A 21799-nucleotide genomic window follows, 5' to 3' on the forward strand; every position below is an offset into this window, starting at 1 on the left:
GGATAATGAAGGCCCAAGAGGTAAAACTGCAGTCTGCAAGACCATGAGACAGCCGAGCAGAATTAGGCCGTTGGGTCAATTGAATCTGTCCCGCCATGCCATCGTGGATATTTATTAATCTTTTTATTGATTTAAAAGAAGCATAGATACAATCAAGAGAATTATCTCAAATATATATATAACAGTAACAATATAAACTGAGATTAAGACAAACATTATCAAAATCATAGATATTGTTAAACTAATATAAAATATATAATAAAAAAGGAAAATAGCAATACTCCTCTTATCAGTTTATAAAGAGAGAAGTAAAAAACAGTGAGTTTAAAATGAAGAGGGAAAAAACCCACTACACTATATAAAAGAAAACAAAACAAAAAAGAAAAAATAGGGACTGGGCTATTTATTATCCCTCTCAACCCCATTCTCCTGTAATCTTCGATGCTCTTACTAATCAAGAACCCATTAACCTCCACTTTAAATATAGCCAATGACTTGGTCTCCAGAGCCAACCACATTGTCAGATAAGGAAGCCCAAGACTGCTCACAATACTCCAAATACACCAATGCCTTATACTGTCTTTTTATCGTGCTGGGATATGGATGAGAAGGTGCTTAGCAGCACTGTGCAAAGCACACAGTAGCTGAGGGGCGCGAGAGCAAGGAACATTAGGTCAGTAGTAGACCATCGCCCAAACCTACCGCCAGAGGGTTACTCTGGCCATCTCAAAACAATTCTGCCATTTCTTCTCCCTTCACACAGGACCGACTCAGCGAGGGAACCCTCCTGTGAGACACTCTGGGTGCAGACAGCTGTGCTGGCAGGTTCGCTGGTGGCCGGAACCAAGTTCTGCATGGACCATTTCAAACCAGACAATAACCTCAACTAAATGAGCAACTCAAGCAAGGAAGCCCGAATATCAGGTTTCAGGAACTTAGAAATTTCTTCAGTTGGCACAAATTTAGTCAGACACACCCATCTCCCCTGCATTGTCACAATTTCCAATTTTAGACAGAATTCTGTACAATTTAGTGAATTAAATTATCCCAAGTTACTGCAGGTTAACTGCCCTGCAAGCAAAATCAATCAAGATGTTATTTCATGGAGGAGCAGTCATTAACATTTCCAAATCAACTCCTGTAATTTGCTACAGTTCCAACTTGCAATATGCTAAATTTTCTGATGCAAAATGCCCAGGATGACATCTCTCACCCATCATATATGCTCCATTCAAATACCTCCCCTGACCCCAGTCCACACCTTGGACCATCCAAGTAATAGTACAAAGACTGGTTGGAACTTTCCTCTGACTCTTGACTTGCTTACTTCAAATAAAGTTTATTTCAAAGTTACCAAGGCGTGTGGATTTCTGAACTAAGCACTTTGCTGCATCTACACTAACAAATTACCGTGACTGATAGAATTAATTCAAGCGGAAGTTAAGCTGTTATGGGAGCAGTCAAGCATCAGATTGCAAGTCCCTATGAGGGACTTTGAGAATGGCCGAGAGGATCATCGGGGTATCCCGGGGGCAACCATCAGGAGCCCTGCGTACACTGGACCCTTGAGATCCCACCCATCCATCGCTCTCTGACTTTCTACCATCGGGCGGGAGATTCCGATACTTAAAAACAAGAACGGTCAGGATGGGAAACAGTTTCTTCCCTCAGGCCATTAGGCTTTTGAACTCCCTGCCCTATTGCACTTGAAGTGTCACTGGTTAGTCTATTCTGTACTCTACAATATTTAATTTATGCACTTTACTTTGTTTATTTGTGTACTGTATTTATTAAGGTTGTTATGGGGGTGGGGTGTGGTAATGGGGACAAGCTCCAATTATACCTAATAAATGCTCCCAATGGCGTGCACCTCAAATAGCCTCTGATAACCAAGTCCAACTCCTGGCCCTCACATGTGGCTTAGCTACTAAGCCTGGTGGAATCATTTCTACTGACAGGAGAAGGGGCAAAGGCAGGTTACCTCAAACAGATGGGGTTTGTCAGCCCATCGAGAAGGAAAGCACTGATCTCAAACCTCTGCTGCCTTGTGGCTACAGCCACTCATGGGGAAGGCTTCATGAGTAAACCCCTGAGGGAAAAATCCAGAGCTGGTGTCCCTAAGGCAATTGCGTTCAATGCTGACTGGCAACTCCTGTGACACTTCTGGTACCAAACTGTATGGGTCTCTACCGTTCCTTTTGGTTTATCAGATGCATGGAGAGGGGGAGCTTGCTACATGGGCAACATATCGTACTGCCCAGGCTTGCGTATCTAGACAGTTAGGATGCAACATCCATCGTCAATTCTGACCAACGTGGGCCTCAACCAATTCATCTGTAGACTTTATCCTTACTTTCCTAAGTTATTGTGTGCTTATTATTCCTCTCCATACCTCATTGCACATCTGCCACTTTTTAAGCGTTTTTGTCTTGTTTTACTAGCTTGACACGCAGGGGTGGAAAGCGTGCTAGGAGATAGCCAGATTTGAACCTGGGACCATTCGCCTCGAAGTCCGTTGCTGATGCCACTGCACCACGGGGGGGCTAATTGTGCATTATATGTACTACTGTGCTTTATACCCGGGTCCAGAGAAATACTGAATGCATGTATATAGTTAAATGACAATAAACTTGACTTGAGGTAGACAGAAAGGCTCCAAGACAAGGAAGTACGCAGCTTTGTCCTGGCTTGTGAATCAACGGCTGTTTGATGGAGCAGGATATTTCCACAAAACCATGAAAGGACACAAGGCTGTGCTAATAGACTTGATTTTATTTTGAAGATAAGCAAGGCTCCTCAGATTACACGTAAAACTATCCACTTTGTATTAAGTCAGCTGGAACGGAGTTTAACTAAAATACTGACATTTCCACATCGGACTATTGGTGTGAATCTGAGAGGCGCTGGAGGACAAGTTGTTGAAAACTGAAGGTTTCAATGGTTCAATGGGTAGATACCCACACATTGTGCACAGAATGGAAACTGCCCAAACCTGGGCAGCTCAGCTCTGTAGTCTGTGTTCAGCACAGTCCATCAACGTAATTGATCCACAGTAATCAGCAGCTTTCAGGATCTGAAGAGTGCAGACATCACTGCCCATTCCCTCGTCGCAAACCCGCATACCCCCAAAGAAACAAAGTTAATCCCACCCACTCCCCATCCTGAAAAAAAAAACCGTCTTCTCTCTTGGCTAAACAATCATTTCCAGGTGCCTGGCGTATTCAATGACCTGCTTGGCCAGTTCTGTGGATGGGATTGTGGCCTCCTCTGGCTTCTGCTGCTGGTTGGTAAATGAGTAATAGTTATCTGGACCCAGGAGCCAGCCCCTCTGAGGAGAGAAAGACAGACAGGAGTGAGTGAAAGGATCCTGCCAATTCAGTCATCACAGAAAAACTTTGCCCCTTCAGGTGAGGCCATATTACATTTTACTTTTTGTACAAGGTCCATTTCAGGCCAGGTTATCTAATCTCACTCAATCTCCTGACACATCACATCCCAGTCCTTCGACCAAGTTCATCCCATCTTGATTCACATGACTCACATTCAATAGCATTTCTATTCTGCTTGGTATAACTCCACTCTGCTCAAATCTCATAACCAGTAATATCCATACAAACCAAATCTCAGTATGCTGCTCACCTTTGTAAATCATTAACACCCATCCTAATCCCATATCCATTGATATTCCAAGTCCAATTCCATATTTTAGAGTGATAGAAAAGTACAGCACAGAATCAAGCCCTTCAGCCCACCTAGCCCGCACCGAACAATTTAAACTGCCTACACCCATCGACCATAGCCCTCCATACCCCTACCATCCATATACCTATCCAGACTTCTCTTAAACATTGAAATCAAGCTTGCACAGACTCTGGCAGCCTATTCCACTCTCTGAATGAAGTTTCCTCTTGAGATCCCCTTAAACTTTTCACCATTCACACTTAACCCATGACCTCTAGTTGTAGTCCCACCTCCTGTTCCTGTCTTCAAATTCCTATTTCCAGCCTGAGCATGAAGTTGCCTCTGAAAGGATCATGATACTTCGCCGCCATGGGCAAGATCACACCTCAGGTCAATGGTACTGCTTTAACCGTTCACAGTACATTTAATGTCAACGTGTGTATGCGGTATTCATCCCTGAGTTTTGTCCTCCCCACAGAGAGCCATAAAACAGAACAATCATGCAACCAACAAGTTTGAAAAGAAACACCTAACATTAAACCCCCACATGGAAAAAAAATACAAATGGCAACTAAATAAAAGATCGAAAAGGCATACTTCAGTAAAGCTCAGCTCAGTCTTCAGCTCAACACTGAACTGATTCCACAACCTATATGGACTCACTTTAAAGGATTCAGCAACTCAGGATCTCAGTATTATTTATTTATTATTAGTTGTATTTTTGTATTTGCACAGTCTGTCTTCTTTTGCACATTGGCTGCTTGTGAGTCTTCGTGTGTAGTTTTTCATTGATTGTATTGTACGTGTACGACCATGAATGCCCGATAGAAAATGAATCGCAGGGTAGTATATAGTGCCCCACATGTACTTTGATAATAAATTTACTTCGAATCTGTCCACAAGAATACTGTACCAACTGAGCTGCCCGGCCTGTATTCTGATTCAGGGTCTGCAACTTGTGATACAAAATTTTAAAAAAAGACATGAGGGTGGTGATCTCCCAGCCTACATACCGTTCAGAAGCAGTTCAGCATATGGTTATAGAACTTATTATGAAGTTTAGTATAACAGGGACTTCACTTCAAAACCTACTCACTACCTGAATCTAATATGCACCCTCACTTATCCCCAAGAAATACTGTTTCTAGTAGATATTTATCACTGCCCTGGGTGCAACTTTTGTGATCAGGCTTCCTTCCTCCCCAACTTGTGTTGAGATATCTTTATAATGTTATATAAAAAAATATGTGAAGCTCCTGTTTGAATGCCAAATCTTTACATTAAACTTTACATTACAAGAAACTACCCATACATATCGTGCGCTGCAAATTCCTTCCTCTATCATAAATGCACTAAAATCCCACAAAACTTACTTTGGTCAGCAAGCACTGAACCTTTGAGAAGCGGCGTCACCGAAAAGCCTACCGCCAGTTACCAAGAGATTACGGGCGCGAGGTACGTACCTTTTTTGCGTACTCGGTCATCTTCTTTGATGTGGTAAAAAACAGCGTCCTTGAAGCTTCATTGAATAATATATTTTCGTACGCCTTCTCAATGCACCCGGCAATTTCATCCCTGAGTTGGGGGGAAAGGTTACAGTGATACCTCTGCCTTTTGGGATGTCCCAGTGTAAAAAAATGACAAGTGTGGTCACCATTGTATCATTGGAAAGATGACAACTAATGTGAATGGCATTTTTGGTGGATAAATCTGTTGGTTTTTTTTCAACAGAACTGGGTAAGTGATAAATATATGCAACTCCTTGCTGAATGTTTGCACTGAATCGTGCATAGACACAAGAGGTACTACAGATGCTGGAAATCCAGAGCAACAATGTGCTGGAGAAGCTCAACAGCTCTGTGGAGACTTTCGGGCCAGACCCTTCATCAGGACAGGAAAGGCACTGGGGAGGGGGAAGAAGTCAGAATAAGAAAATCAATTTCTCAAACTTACGGTAATTACCCGCCCGTCACTATTCCCCTTTGTTTCCCTCTCACACCTTCTCTTCTTACCTGCCCATCACCTTTCTCTGGTACCTCCTCACCCTTCCCTTTCTTCCGTGGTCTTCTCCAGCCCTTTATCTCTTCCACCAATCGACCTCCCAGCTCTCTACTCCCTCTCCCATTTTCACCTATCACCTGCCACCTCGTACTTCAAACAATGCTGCTTTTAACGATTTGCTGAAAGAACACAGTGGGAGGAAAGAAGTTGCTGACGTTTCCATTCAAAAGCCTACATCTGGACTCTCAGTGAGAGGTGGCTGCAGGGAGGCACCCTCCTGACGTAGGGTTCCAACTCTAACACAACAGTTCCTCCCCCACAGTTGCTGATAGTCTGTCACTCCAGATTCCAATATCTGCAGTCTCTTGTATCTCCCAGAGAGACGGTAAATGAGGTGTTGCTCCTCCAACCTGAGTTTAGCCTCATCTTGTATCTCCACTCTCCCTGCCTTTGTTCGAGGTACGTCAACACACATCCATCTACTAAACCTAAACCTGCACCATTGAGCTTGCCCATGGGAGAATTCCCAACTTAAGGAGGGACAAAACAAACACTGTTAGCTCAAAGTGAGACTGAATTATGGACTTATTTGCAACCTCGCCATAGAACCTTTTCCAGATACCTATCACCTACCATGAACGATCACCAAAACTGGATATAGTATCCTCATTGAACTGATTCATCAGAATCAGATATATTATCACTGTTTTAAACGATCTGAAATATTTTCACTCTATATTTAACTCTCCTAGTGATAAAAAAATTGTATTTCTGAATTTTGCTCCAAGTGTCCCAGGTTGTGGAACATCAATTATTCCTACATTTTTTCCTTCAGTCTTACAATCCAAGCAGTTATACACATGCATGGTTTTACCCTACCCACAAACACTAAGCCCTTTCCTCAAACATGTCCACCGCTATCATAATCTCTCCCCTCCAAGGTTGCAGCACCCACATAAATCAGCTTTCACCCATCAGCTCCCTTAAATTCTGCCTACAATTTCACAGGGCTCAACGTTACCATGTGCATTTTTTTGGGCGACCTTACGCAACAACTATCAGGCAGGTCTTGTGGCCCCCTGCAGCAAGGACGCTACGTAATTTCCTGACCCAAAAATCTGCCTGCCTGACATTCAATGACTTGGCCTCAGCATCTGTGGGATGAAAATTCCGGAGATCCACAACCCTCAGAACTCCCCCCCTATCTGGGTAACACAAGTGGTCGAAGAGGAATTTGGTGCCCCAAGGCCTCAGCAAATTGCAAATAGTTAAAAGTTACTGAAGAATGACAAGGATATTTTATTTTTTAAATTTGAAGATACAACATGGTAACAGGCTGTTCTGGCCCTACAAGACTGTGCCACCCAATTACACCCATGGGACCAATAAAACTACTAACCCGCACATCTTTGGAACATGGGAGAATGTACGAACTTCTTACAGACAGTGGTAGGAATTTAACTCAGGCCGCTAGCGCTATAGTACTGTTACACTAAACGCTGTGTTCTTGTGCCGCCCCCTAAAGTCTCATTATAAAATCTTCACTTGAAGTTCAGGTTAGTGTTTAGGGGCTTGAAGCAATGATGCTTTGGGGAAACACAAGGGTCTCTGTTCTGAAATACTCTTGAATCGTGTATTCAAATTTTTCACATTCAATCCAATCGTTGAATGAAAAGGCACCTTTCAGTTTGAAATACTGAAGTAACACAAGCTGCCACTCAGCCCACTTTACCTGTGCTAGCACAAGTTCTGGCTAATCCCATTGTACTGGGCCACTTCAGAGAACAGCATACAGGAGACTGGGTGACAGTCAGGAAGGGGAAAGGAGTTCAACAGCCCAACACCAACAGCAGTGTGGCCATCCCCTTCAACAGAAGGTAAACCACTTTGGTTACTGTTATACTGTTGGGGTGGGGAAAGGGGTGGGATAACCTAGCACAGTAAAGTCACAGCACTGGTCTTTGGCACTGAGTCTGGCTCTGTGATTCAAGGGAAATTGGGTGGGGGGGGGGGGAAGAAGAGGCAAACCGTGGTTGATGGGGGATTCATTAGTTAGGGGAACAGAAAGGAGGTTCTGTGGACGAGTTTCCCGGATGGTATGTTGCCTCCCGGGTGCCAGGGAGGATGAGCAGCCAGAGGTTGTGGCCCATAAAGTTCCAATGACATGGATATGCCAAGTGACAAGGTTCTGCAAAATGAGTTCAGGGAGATAGTGCTAAACGAAAGGACAAAGCCTCCAGGTTTGTGACCTCAGGATTGGTACCCAAGTGAGACTAGAGTGGTTGTGGAGAAAGATGCTGTAAAGACCTCAGACAGAGTCAAAAGGTTGAGCGTGGTGGGACTGGTGTTCTGAGATGCGTATATTTAAATGCAGTTAGTATTGTAGGACAGAGTGGGAGGGATTAAACGGAGAGGGGTAGTGTTACTAGTTAGGGAAAATGCCACAGCAGAGCTCAATCAGGACAGAAAGGAGAACTAGTGAGACAAATATGGGCGGAACTGAGGAGTAGGAAAGGCATGACCACGTTAATGGGGCTAAATTATAGACCACCCAACAATTGGTGGGATTTAGAGGAACAAACTTGTAGAGAGATTTCAGACTGTTGGAAGAAATGCAAGGCTGTTATAGCAACACAGACAAAACGCTGGAGGAACTCAGCAGGCTAGGTAGCTTCTATGTAAAAGAGTAAACAGTTGGAAATTTTGGGCCGAGACCCTTCAGCAGGACTGTACTTTTTTTTTTAGAGATGCTGCCTGGCCTGCTGAGCTCCTCCAGCATTTTGTGTGTGTTCATTGGATTTCCAGCACCTGCAAGTTTTCTCTTGTTTGAGGTTGTTATAGTAGGTGATTTTAACTTTCTATATATTGACTGGGACTCCCACACTGTAAAAGGACTAGATGGGATAGAGCTTGTCAAGTGTGTTTAAGGAAGTTTCAGTACATAGAAGCCGCAAATGAGAGAGTGTGCGATCTCCCATTGGGGAATGAGACAGGGCAGGTGACAGAAGTTTGTGTAGGAGAGCACCTTGCAGCTAGTGATTGTAATGCTATTAATTTCAAATTAAATATGGAAAAGGATAGGTCTGCTCCATTGGCTGAGATTCTAAACTGGAGAAAGGCCAATCTGGATGATATCAGAAAGGATCTGGCAAGTGTGGATTGGGAGAGGCTGCTTTCTGGCAAAGGTGTACTTGGTAAGTGGGAGGCCTTCAAAGTGAAATTTTGAGAGTACAAAGCTTATATGTGCCTGTCAGAATAAAAGGTAAAGATAACATGTTTAGGAAACCTTGGTTTTCAAGAAATACAAGGCCTCGGTTAAGATAATAAATAAGAGGTGCATAGCAGGTACAGTTATGTAGGAACAAATGAGATACTTATGGAACACAAGAAATGCAGGAAAACTCTTAAGAAAGTAACTGGGGGGCTAAAAGAAGGCCCAACAATTAGTTGCTCTAACAGACAAGGTGAAGGAGAATCCTAAGGGATTCTACTGATATGTTAAGAGAAAAAGAATTGCAAAAAGCAAAACTGGTCCTCTGGAAGATCAGAATGGTAATCCATGTGTGGAGTCAAGAGATGGGGGGGGAGATCTTAAATGTTTTTTTTCTTGTTTCTTTTCAAATCTTTTTATTGTTATATTATACAAAAGAAATAACACGAGTACATTGAAGTAACAACACTTACAATGTCTCAAAAAAGACATTATCTTAAAGATTGAAAAGAAAAGTGATAACAAAAAAAACCTACTAAGCAGAAAAAGTGAGAAAAAAAAAAGAACCCATTAGTTGTACAACCCTGGAGCCATGTGTCATACAAAAAGCTTCTAAAAATAAACATCAAACCGCCAGCAAGAAAAGAAAATATACCAAAAGATTTACAATTAGATCGTGGAAAAAATCTATCAATTAACTCAAATGATAATAACGAGCAAATGAGCCCCATCTTTTCTCAAAATCAAATAAAGGTTCAAAGGTTCGACTTCTAATTTTCTCCAAACTAAGACATAGCATCACTTGAGAGAACCATTGTGACAAAGTGGGAGCTGACGTATCCTTCCACTTCAACAAAATGGTCCTCCTAGCTATCAATGTAACAAATGCAATAACATGTTGGTCAGACACAGAAATACCATGTTAGTCCTGACGAAGGGTCTCAGCCTGAAATGTAGACTGCACCTCTTCCGAGAGATGCTGCCTGGCCTGCTGCATTCACCAGCAACTTTTATGTGTGTTACAGAAATACCATGAATATTTTGAGGAATTATTCCAAAAAGCACAGTTAACTTATTAGGTTGTAGATTAATTTTAAAAGTGCTTTAGAAATTGTTGAAAAACTGACTTCCAGAACTGTTCCAATATAGAACAAGACCAAAACATATGTGTCAGTGTAGCTATCTCAGTTTTACATCACAATAACTATCAACATTAGAAGATTTTAGAAAGTCTCTCCTTCGTCAAATGATAACGATGTACAATTTAAAATTGAACCAATGAATGGCTAGCACAAATTGAAGAGTTAACCAACTTCAAAATCCGCATCCAATCCTCCATCATAAAAGTCAAATTAAGTTCCTTTTCCCAATCCTGTTTAATCTTAGATAAAGGACGCTTATCCCATTGTAATAATAAATTATAAATTCTTCCAATAGAACCCTTGATCGAAGGATTCATATAATAGTATCTAACAGGTCAGCCTCCAATATGTAAGGAAAATTGCTTAAATATTTTTGTAAAAAATGTCTAACTTGAAGGTACTGCAGAATGTGTGAGTATGAAAGAGAATATTTATCAATTAATTGTTCAAAAGACATCAATCTATCTTCTTTAAATAAATCCAAAAAAAATTTTTTTTTGCATCTGTATTTACTTGGGAGACGGAACCAGAGTCTATAGAGGTAAGGCAATGCAGTGGCAAAGACATGGAACCTATACAGATCACAGAGGAGGTGTCTGCTGTCTTGAGGCAAATTAGGATGAAAAAATTCCTGAGGACCTGTCAAGGTATTCCCTCAGACCCTGTGGAAAGCAAGTGCAGAAACTGGAGGGGTCCTAGCAGAGACATTTAAATCATACTTAGTGAGAGGTGAGGTAACAGAGAATTGGAGCATAACTAATATTGCTTCATTCTTTAAGGAAGGCTATAAAAATAAACCAGAAAATTATAGGCCGGTGAGCCTGACATCAGCAGTGGGAAAGTTAATGAAAGATATTCTAAGGGACCGGATATACGAGTACTTGGATAGACAGGGACTGATTAGGGATCGTCAGCACGGCTTTGTGCGAGGTAGGTTATGTCTAATCAATCTTAACTCTGCTTCCAAGTAAGTTACAGGAAAGTTGATGAGGGCAAGGCAGTGGATGTTGAATACATGGACTTTAGTGAGCAATTTAACGAGGTCCCACATAGGAGGTTGGTCAGGAAGGTTCAGTCGCTCGGCATTCAAGATAAGGTATTAAATTGGATTAGACATCGGCTTTGTGTGAGAAGCCAAAGAGTGGTAGTAGATGGTGCCTCTGACTGGAGGCCTGTGGAGTGCCACAGAGATCGGTGTTGGGCCCATTGTTGTTTGGCATCTATATCAATGATCTGGATGATAATGTGGTTAACTGGATCAGCAAACTTGCAAGTGACACCAAGATTGAAAATCTTCCTAGCTGTCCATTTCACTCAGAGCTGGCAGTGGGATCTGGACCAGAAGGAAAATGGCAGATGGAATTTAATGCAGACAAGTGCGAGGTGTTACACTTCAGCAGGAACAATCAGGGCTAGGACTTGCACAGTGAATAACAGGGTACTGAGGAGTGTGGTAGAACAAAGGGATCTGGGAATACAGGCCCATTGAAAGTGGCCTACAGGTAAAACGTAAATAAGGTTGAAAGAATACAGAAAAAATTTACAAGGATGTTGCCCGGACCGGAGGACCCGAGGTATAAGGAAAGATTGAAGAGGTTAGGACTTCATTCCTTGGAACGTAGAAGATTGAGAGAAGATTTGACAGCGATACACAAAATTATCGGGTAAATATAAGCAGGGTTTTTCCATTGAGGTTGGTTGTGACTACAACTACAGGTCATAGGCTAAGTGAAAGGTGAAAAGTTTAAGGGGAACATGAGGGGAAACTTCTTCACTGAAAAGGGTCGTGAGATTGTGGAATGAGCTGCCAGCACAAGCGGTGCATGCAAGGTCAATTTCAACATTTAAGAGAAGTGTGGATATGTACATGGCTGGGAGGGGTATGGACCGGGTGCAGGTCGATGGGACTAGGCAGTATAAGTGGTTGAGTATGGACTAGATGGGCCGAAGGGACTATTTCAATGCTGTACTCTCCCATGATTCTTTAACAGTGGTTGCAGATTCATTATGTTCTGTATGAGGTTAAATATCTTTGCAGAGATTTTAGACGATGGGGATTGGATTGAAGAGTATATTTCGGACATCAGCTATGACATTAGATGGATATCACGGTAGCATAGCAGTTAGCATGACACTGCTACAGTTCAGTGTGTTCCCAAGTTTGGAGGTCAGCTCCTGTGCTGTCCATACGAAATGTCAATTGTTTATTCCCATAGATGCTGCCTGACCTGCTGAGTTCCTCCAGCATAGTGTGTCTGTGTCTGTATGACATCCTCGAGTTTATGATTTGCTGTAAGGAGTTTGTACATTTTCCTTGTGACTAAATGGGCTTCCTCCCACAGCCAAAAGAGATACCGGATAGGAGGTTAATTGTTAGTGGTAAACTGTCTTGTGATTAGGGTAGTGTTAAATTGGGGGATTGCTGGGCAGTGTGGCTTGTTGGGCTGGAAGGGTCTATTCCGTACCATCTCTAAATAAATAGATAGATAAATAAATAGAGTGAAATTGGAGGAGATTACGTGGCACTGTAACATAGTGCTTAGCACAACGCTTTACAGTACAGGCAACCCAAGTTCAATTTCCGTTGCTGCAAGTAAGGAGTTTGTACATTCTCCCCATGAATTTCCTCTAGTGTTCCTTGGGGTCAATATCACGAATGACCTGACTTATCCAATCAAGCAGAGTTCACTGCCAAGAAGGCCCACCAGCGCTTTTACTTCCTGAGAAGAAATTTGCCCTGTCCCCTAAAACCCTCACTAATTTTTATAGATGCACCGTAGAAAGCATTCTTCTAGGGTGCATCACAACCTGGTATGGAAGTTGTCCTGTCCAAGACCGGAAGAAGCTGCAGAAGATCGTGAACACGGCCCAGCACATCACACAAATTAACCTTCTGTCCTTAGACTCACTTTACACCGCACGCTGTCGGAGCAGTGCTGCCAGGATAATCAAGGACACAACCCACCCAGCCAACACACTTTTCGTCCCTCTTCCCTCCGGGAGAAGGCTCAGGAGCTTGAAGACTCGTACGGCCAGATTTGGGAACAGCTTCTTTCCCACTGTGATAAGACTGCTGAACGGATCCTGACCTGGATCTGGGCCGTACCCTCCAAATATCCGGACCCACCTCTCAGTTTTTTTTTACACTACCTCACTCTCCCTTTTCTATTTTCTATTTATGATTTATAATTTAAATTTTTACTATTTACTATCGATTTGTACTCCAGGGAGCGCGAAGCACAGAATCAAATATTGCTGTGATGATTGTACGTTCTAGTATCAATTGTTTGGCGACAATAAAGTAAAATAAGTGCTCTAGTCTTTCCTCCACCACATTCCAAAGACATACAGGTTGGTAGGTCAATTGGTCATTGTAAATTGTCCTGTGACTAGGCTAGAGTTAGATCAGGGCCTGTTTCATGCTGTATCTCTGAATAAATAAATATGCTCCCATTTCTTAACCCTTTACTGTGAGACTGAAGTTAGCAAAGGACAAGTTTCTTTCCCTGAAGGACACAAGTAAACGAGCTGAATTGGTTCAGTTACAATGTTTAAACTGAAGCTTTATTTTCACAGCTAACTTTACCTTGTAGAGTTACTGGATTAGTCCACTGGCTACCTACCGGCTGCACAGCTTTGGGTAGAGTTTCTCAAAACAAAGTCAGCCAAGATGAGGTCTGGTACTTACCTTATGGTATCGAGCAGAATATCAATGAAGAAGGTGTAGCTTTCGGCAGGGATGTTTCCCTTTGCTAGAAAAACCTTGTTGTAGCTGCCTTCCATTAGATACTGAAACAGGAACAGTACACAGCCTGTGAGGAAATAGCAACCTGAATTTTTAAACTATACTTTCAATTCATATTTTAGGTGCCCTTTAAACATGGATAATTGAAAAGCTACATCTGAGACCGAAACACAAAAAGCATAAAACAGAACTGGACAAACCAGAGATAAGACCATAAGACATAGCAGCAGAATAAAGCCATTTGGCCCAGTCTGCTCTGCTATTCCATCATGGCTGACATATTATCCCTCTTAACCCTATTCTCCTGCCTTCTACCTGTAACCTTTGACACCCTTAATAATCAAGAACCTGAATTAAGTTCAGTATTAAGGATGAGGTTTCAGAGTGCTTGGGAGGCACGTAATAAAATTGGCCGAGTCAGCATGGCCTCCCTCAAGGGGAAATCCTGCCTGACAAATCTGTTGGAATTCTTTGAGGAAATAAGAGGCAGGAGTGACAAAGGAGTCAGTAGACATTGTTTACTTGGATTTTCAGAAGGTTTTTAACAAATGCCGCACATGAAGCTGCTTAGCAAGAGCCCATGGTATTACAGGAAAGATACTAGCAAGGATAGAAGATTGGCTCTCTGGCAGGAGGCAAAGAGTTGGAATGAAGGGGCCTTTTCTGGTTGGCTACCAGTGACAAGAGGTGTTCCCCAGCACGGATGGAAAGAGTGCAAGGACCAGGAAATTAAAAAAACCTGCTACTGAGTTTTGCCCCTTGCTTCACACAAACTCCTCTCTTTTAACTTCACCCACTTCCTGTTGACAGACTTCCCTTTTGTTCCTCATTGTCCTTTTTTTCCCAGCCATGTTCAACACCATCATTATGTGATGTGCCCTATGATGTGGGTGATCATAGTCTTCCATCTGTCTTGACCATGATTCTTCTTGGCAAACTGTTTTTTTTTACACAAGTGGTTTGCTATTGCTGCCTGCTGGGCAGTGTCTTTACAAGACGGGTGACCCCAGCCATTATCAATACCCTTCAGAGATTGTCTGCCTGGCATCAATGGTCGCATAAACAGGTCTTGTGATATGCACCCGCTGCTCGTACAACCATCCACCACCTGCTCCCAGGGCTTCACATGACCCTGATCAGGGGCTAAGCAAGTGCTACACCTTGCCCAAGGGTGACCTGCAGGCTAGCAGAGAGACGGAGCACCTTACACCTCGTTTGGTAGAGATGTACCTCCACCCCACCACTTCTAAACCTTGTTACATCTGTAATTACAGCCAGTATCAACTAAAAGTCATCACTACCTCTCTCTCCACAGATGTTGTCTGACCCACTGCCGATTTCTAGTATCGCCTACTTCTATTTGAGATTTCTGGTATTTATGATATTTGACCTTGTCTAATTGGTTACAAGCAGATGTATGAGAACTCTGTGCCCATGCCCCAGCATTAGGTTACCTGCTCGAGTGAGACTGGGTGTTTGATGTATACGTTGGTCTGTATGTCTTTTGCAGGTAGTCTCTCCAGCTCTGTGTGGAATTCAGCCACCCGGTTCTGAGACAGAAGAAACAGCAGGTTCAATCCCAATAGCTGATGTTTGTAGGCAGACTCAGGCAATTCATCCCTGTGAAGTCAAAGAAAATTTGTATTTATATCTCGATGACAAGTTATTCCCTATTCAATGAAACCTCCACATTTAACTACAGCCACCTTTACAACTTAACTTGTCATTCTTCAGTACGAGTGTAAAGGAGAACAAACTATTTGTTACTCCAAATCCGAAGCAGTTCAATTAAAATCAGAATCAGGTTTATTATCACTGCCATGTGACATGAAATTTGATAACTTAGCAGCAGTTCAATGCAATACATAATTTAGAAGGGAAAAAAAAAATAAAATAAAAACAACAATAAAAAAGTAGATCAATTACAGTATATGTATATTGAATAGATAAAAAACAGAAATACTATATATATTAAAAAAAAGTGAAGTAGTGTCCAAGGGTTCAATGTCCATTTAGGAATTGGATGGCAGAGGGGAAGAAGCTGTTCCTGAATCGCTGTGTCTGTGCCTTCAGTCTTCTGTATCTCCTACCTGATGGTAACAGTGAGAAAAGGGCATGCCCTGGGTGCTGGAGGTCCTTAATAATGGACGCTGCCTGTCTGAGACACCGCTCCCTGAAGATGTCCTGGGTACTTTGGAGGCTAGTGCCCAAGATGGAGCTGACTAGATTTACAACCTTCTGCAGCTTCTTTCGGTCCTGTGCAGTAACACCACCCCCGTGCCCCCCCCCCAACATAGCAGACAGTGATGCAGCCTGCCAGAATGCTCTCCACTGTACAACTATAGGAGCACAATAAAAATACAAGTGTAAATATAAAAGCAATCCTATAAAACAGTGTACCAGCAATTGTAAAATACATAGACAGATTGTATGTACAGTACTGTGCAAGTCATACTCAAAGACTTTTGCACACTGTATTAATTTTATGTATTGCACTACTGTTGCTGCAAAAAAAAACAAATTTCATGACATATGTGAGTGACGATAAACCTGATTTTGATATGGGTCTCTATTGTGGACTAAGAGTGGGAAGGGTACAGGGAGAGGGGAATCATGGTTGGGAAAAAAAGGGAGAGAGGAGGGAGCGGGAAGCACCAGAGGGACATAATGTAATGATATATATCTAAGACTTTTGCACAGTACATAGGTGATGCTATGCATTGTGTATGTAGTGGTGGTGGTGATGAGGGAGTGGGGTGAGTTAATTAGTGGAGGTGTTGATCAGGGGGAATGCGGCATCCAGTTCTGACAGAGTGAGATAACGACTTAAACACCATTCATTTAGTAATGACCTGGCTTCATTAGACCTAGAGTCTGGCTTCAGCCTCTTTCCTTTCCAGTTCTGATGAAGGGTCATCATGAATTTAAATGTTACATTAATTTAGGGATAAACGTGGCCAGAAATCTGGGCGAAGCCATGCTCGTCTGAACAAACTTATGGGATTTTGTTTCAGCTGAAAACAGTAATGGTTTAATGATCGTTGTAAGTGTGAACCTGGAGTTCCAGAGATGAATTCAAGTCCAACTACAATCTTTCTGCCAGGACTCCAATGCATAAAAACAAGAATGGGTCAGGATGTGAAATAGTCAACATTTACATATGATGTAACTTGACCTTTTCTGAATCCTTCTTATTAACTTAAAATACACGAATAGAGGAGCGGAGTTGACGACATTAATGAATGTATTCGATTTAAGATATTGGTCTAACCTTGTTCCGTTTGCTTTCTTTTTGGGTTTAGTATTTAGTTTTTTTTTGTTTTTTTGGGGGGGTTTTCTTTGCATTATTTTTTCTTTTTTTTCCTGTGATTAACTATATTAAGAGTTTGGAAGTATATTATACCTGTATTATTTGAAGTCTTTTTTGTACATGTTTATCAACAATAAGATTATTCCAATCTCTCTGTATCAATATTGTTATTCTGTTTATAATTTTGGAAAATTAATAAAAAGATTTAAAAAAAAAGAAAGGATGTGAAATAGTTTCTTCTCTCTGGCCATTAGGTTTCTGAACTCCATGCGAAGCGTCACCAGTCAGCTTTACAATATTTAGTTTATGCTCTTAGTTTATTTTCATGTGATTCACTTGTAGATTTTATCCTTACTTTCCTAAGTTATTGTGTGTTATGTGCATGCAGTTCTGGTCTCCTGACTTGAGGAAGGATATATTGGCTTTGGAGGTGGTGCAGAGAAGGTTCACCAGATTGATTCCAGAGTTGAGGGGGTTACACTAAGAGGAGAGATTGAGTTGCCTGGGACTGCACTCGCTGGAATTCAGAAGAATTAGATGGGATTTTATAGAAACACAAAATTATGAAAGGGATGGGTGAGATAAAATCAGGGAGGTTGTTTCCACCGGTAGGTGAGACTAGAACTAGAGGACATAGCCTCAAGATTCGGGAGAGTAAATTTAGGACTGAGATGAGGAGGAACTGCTTTTCCCAGAGAGTGGTGAATCTGTGGAATTCTCTGCCCGTTGAAGCAGTGAAGGCTACCTCAGTAAATATATTTAAGACAAGGTTGGATTTTTGCATTGTAGGGAAATTAAGGGAAAAGACAGGTAGTTGGAGATGAGTCCTTGGTCCGATCAGCCATGATCTTATTGAATGGCAGAGCAGGCTCGACAGGACAGATAGTCTACTCCTGTTTCATGTGTACCCCAGCCCGGAGTAATGTTGTCTTGTTTGACGGTATACACGTATATAGTTAAATGACAATGGACTTGACTTAAGCCCGCAGACTCGGATGCAAGTGAGTTCTGGTTTACCAAGGCTGACCCTATAAATAGAACGGTATAGATAAACCAACTAACCTTATTCAATGGGAATCAATCTCCTGACTGATTTCAGCACTCCACCCCCATACAGTGAGCTTATGACACACGGCACAGGCAGCATCCTGGTGCATCACACCACAGCGTGATCGGATGTGGGTTTCTCATTCACCAGGTCACAGCTTTCTCACTTCAGTCAATGTGGGCAGGTGACAACAGGTGCCAAGTAAATAACTTGGGAAGTATGTAGTTCAGGTGGTTGATGGCTAGGTTGAGTTGTTCTTCAATCTTGGCAATTTACTTGCAAATGTTTTGTTAGAAGTACATACAAGTATCCTCCAAGAGGACCACAACCTTGTCACTGGGTTTGGAGGCTCGTGTGCCTCAATGACCTGGAGAGCCAAGTTGGCCAGAGTCAGGGCTTCAGGCTTTGGCTCTTTGTCGGGTCAAACAGGTCACACGGTAGAGGCCAGACTAAGAGTGGTCCACTGGTCCTCCAGGATCGGGGGTTCAGCTCAGGGCCAACCCTAACTAGTAAAACAAAACTGTTAGGGAAACAGCAGCGAAGAATCCTTCCACACTGGAGTGCGACAGTATTCCTGAGCCTCTACCCGGGACTTGCGTGACCAACAACAGTGAAAACCGAAAGGAAGCTACTGACATGATGAAGAAAGCCTCGAACACCGCCAGAAATGGAGGATCTTCACTGCTGCCCGAAACACCAGTGGTGTAATGGGCAGTATAATATACAAGTATTTTAAGGGCAAGCATTCAGAGGACACACAATTAACACTGATGATGTCTCCCCACATGGTGATAAAACGTTTGCCAAGTTCGGAGAACAACTCAACCCAACCAGGTGCCAAGTACATATGAAGCAGAGGAGTTGGATGGGAGGGGAGGAGAGGGGGTGACAAATGATGGCATACGAACGCGAGGGAAATCCATTGAACGATTATGAGTGGGGTAATGCTGGTCCCAATGCCTTTTGCAATAAATTTGATGTAAAACTGAATGTTACTGTTCCTTGTGAGCCAAAAACAGCATTATCAATTCACCAGCATAACTTTTGATAGAAATCAAAAATAACATGCAGGCTCAAGCTGATCAACACTTGGTAGTCCACTCAGTAAATGGTAGGGAGGAAATGCGTCTCTACCAAAGGAGGTGTAAGGCGCTCCTTCCCTCCGCTAGCCTGTGGGTCACCCCAATGGTTGATGAGCAGCTGGTGCAGATCACAAGTCCTGGTTGTGCGACCACTGACGCCAGGCAGACAATCTCTGAAGGGTACTGATAATGGCTGGGGTCACCCGTCTTGTAAAGACATTGCCCAGAAGGTGGCAATAGCAAACCGTTTCTGTACAAAAACTTGCCAAGAACAATCATTGTCATGGACCATGGTTGTCATGTCATATGACATGGCATGTAAAAATGATAAATACATTCAAGATTCAAGACAAGAAAAAAAGTACCAATTACAGGAAGGACGACAAAGGCAGAACAGAACACTGCTCGGACTGTTTTCTCCCTCAGTGTGAAGCTACAGAAACACCAACAAAACCCTGCAGATCAATTTTTTTTTTACCATGGTGCCTGGGGTTGAAAACCTTACTCACTATCTAGACTTCGGAAGCAATGGTTACGACATCCAAAGCCAGGTGTGTTATTTTACAAGTGTATCCCAGCACAAGGCCAGGCCACAAGAAGGAAAAACAGAAGGAAGACGAAGTTTTTCCACCATTTAGCACTTGAGCCTCTTTCCTCTTTCAATCAGAACATGGCCGATTGACTCCTGAACTCCATTTACCTGTTTTTTGCTAACCCATTCGTCATTTCCCATACCCCCAAAAAAATACAATTAGTCTCGCTTTTCAAATTTTCAGTTAAAGAGGATGCAAATCTGGTCATAATTTAACTTTTTAGCCTGGTACTACCCAGCAAAACTTACTTGTAATCAAAGTAATAACACTTGAGTTGTGCCATATAGCGTTCAAACGATGGGATATCTTTCTTCAGGATACTCCATTGCGCTCCGATTTCCAAAACATCCCCTTTAAAATAAAAAACATCGAGAAAACGTTTTAAATCCACAAATATCCAGTGGGCATATTCGACTGAACCAGCCATAGTGGCCAACAACCGGTCACAGGTTGAATATCCTGCAGCAGGCAACTTGTTGCCAAACCCCTTCCACATCCACGACATGCATGTCAGCAGGTCAATGATATAGCCTTCGAGTGGACCATCTATTTAATATTGCTTTTCCCAGCACTATATAAATCGCCTATTTTTTAAAAATGAGCTATTCTAAAAAAGACAAGATAAAAAGATAATGTGATGTATGGAATTGAGGGGGGAGAGGGGGGGAGAGGGGGAGGGGGGGAGGGGGGGAGAGGGGGGAGAGGGGGGGAGGGGGGAGGGGGGAGAGGGGGGGAGGGGGGAGAGGGGGGGAGAGGGGGGGAGAGGGGGGGGAGAGGGGCTCAATGGTAGAATCCTGATGGAGCTGACCGAAGTTATGGAAATTGATGTGTTGGATACAGAGGGTTGTGAGGTGGTCGGTAAGGACAAGGGGTTGATTGTGAATGATAGGGTGGGGGCAGATATGCGGGAATTGGAGGAGATGCAGGTGATGATGGTGTAAAGAAAACTCTGCTGTTTGAAAAAGACAGAACATCTCTGATGTTCTAGAATGGAAAACACCATCCTGAGAACAAATACAGCACTGAGAGAAGGGAATGGCATTTTTACAAATGACAGGGTGGGAAGAGGTACAGTCAGGATAACTGAGAATCGATAGCTTTAGAAAAGATGTCAGAGGATCGTCTACCTTCAGAGATGGAAGCAGGGATATTAAGGGGAGAGAAGTGTCAGAGATGGACAAAGGAAATTTGAGGGCAGGGTGGAAGATAGAAGCAAAGTGGATGAAATCGATGAGCTCAGCATGGGTGCAGAAAGCAGTCGTCAATATAGTGGAGGAAAGGTTGGTGAGCATTGTCAATGTGGGCTTAGGACACGGACAGCTTCATGTGGATGATGAAAATCTGACACAAAGTGGCCTCATTTGATCAAGGCCTCAGTGGCCGCTTTACAAAGCACCAAGGGAATTTTCAAAATCCGAAGAAAATCCAAGGAATATCCACCTCATTATCTGGAATGTTATAGTTCAACATTAGTTTTTCTTTTTCAATCTTGTTATTATTAGTTTCATAAAAATAAACATAACATGGTAGTGGTACAAAGTTATTGTGAATACATTGTTATAATTAGCATAAGTGATTATAAAGCCAGATAACACTTAAATGATAAAACTCCCAAATCATGCAACACACATCGAGGTTGCTGGTGAACACAGCAGACCAAGCACCATCTGTAGGAAGAGGTGCAGTCGACGTTTCAGGCTGAGACCCTTCGTCAGGACTAACTGAAGGAAGAGTGAGTAAGGGATTTGAAAGTGGGAGGGGGGAGGGGGAGATCCAAAATGATAGGAGAAGACAGGAGGGGGAGGGATGGAGCCAAGAGCTGGACAGGTGATTGGCAAAAGGGATATGAGAGGATCATGAGACAGGAGGTCCAGGGAGAAAGAAAAGGGAGGGGGGAAGCCCAGAGGATGGGCAAGGGGTATATTCAGAGGGACAGAGGGAGAAAAAGAGTGAGAGAAAGAATGTGTGTATAAAAATAAGTAACAG

At 42.6% G+C, this 21799-nt stretch overlaps 1 protein-coding gene across 1 annotated transcript in view; it reads right to left on the bottom strand.

The window, feature by feature from the left end:
- Positions 1–361: 361 nt before the first annotated feature.
- psmd8 (proteasome 26S subunit, non-ATPase 8) overlaps positions 362–21799 on the bottom strand; it is a 42354-nt gene continuing 20916 nt past the window's right edge. The window contains exons 3-7 of the mRNA XM_063061275.1: positions 20062–20164; positions 15235–15400; positions 13724–13824; positions 5145–5256; positions 362–3328 (exon numbers count right to left, since the gene is read on the bottom strand). Coding sequence (XP_062917345.1) covers positions 3191–3328; positions 5145–5256; positions 13724–13824; positions 15235–15400; positions 20062–20164 — 620 coding nt within the window. The 3' untranslated portion in view covers positions 362–3190. The remainder of the gene's footprint in view (positions 3329–5144; positions 5257–13723; positions 13825–15234; positions 15401–20061; positions 20165–21799) is intronic.

Source organism: Mobula hypostoma, chromosome 10 (genome assembly GCF_963921235.1).
Source record: "Mobula hypostoma chromosome 10, sMobHyp1.1, whole genome shotgun sequence".
NCBI lineage: Eukaryota > Metazoa > Chordata > Chondrichthyes > Myliobatiformes > Myliobatidae > Mobula > Mobula hypostoma.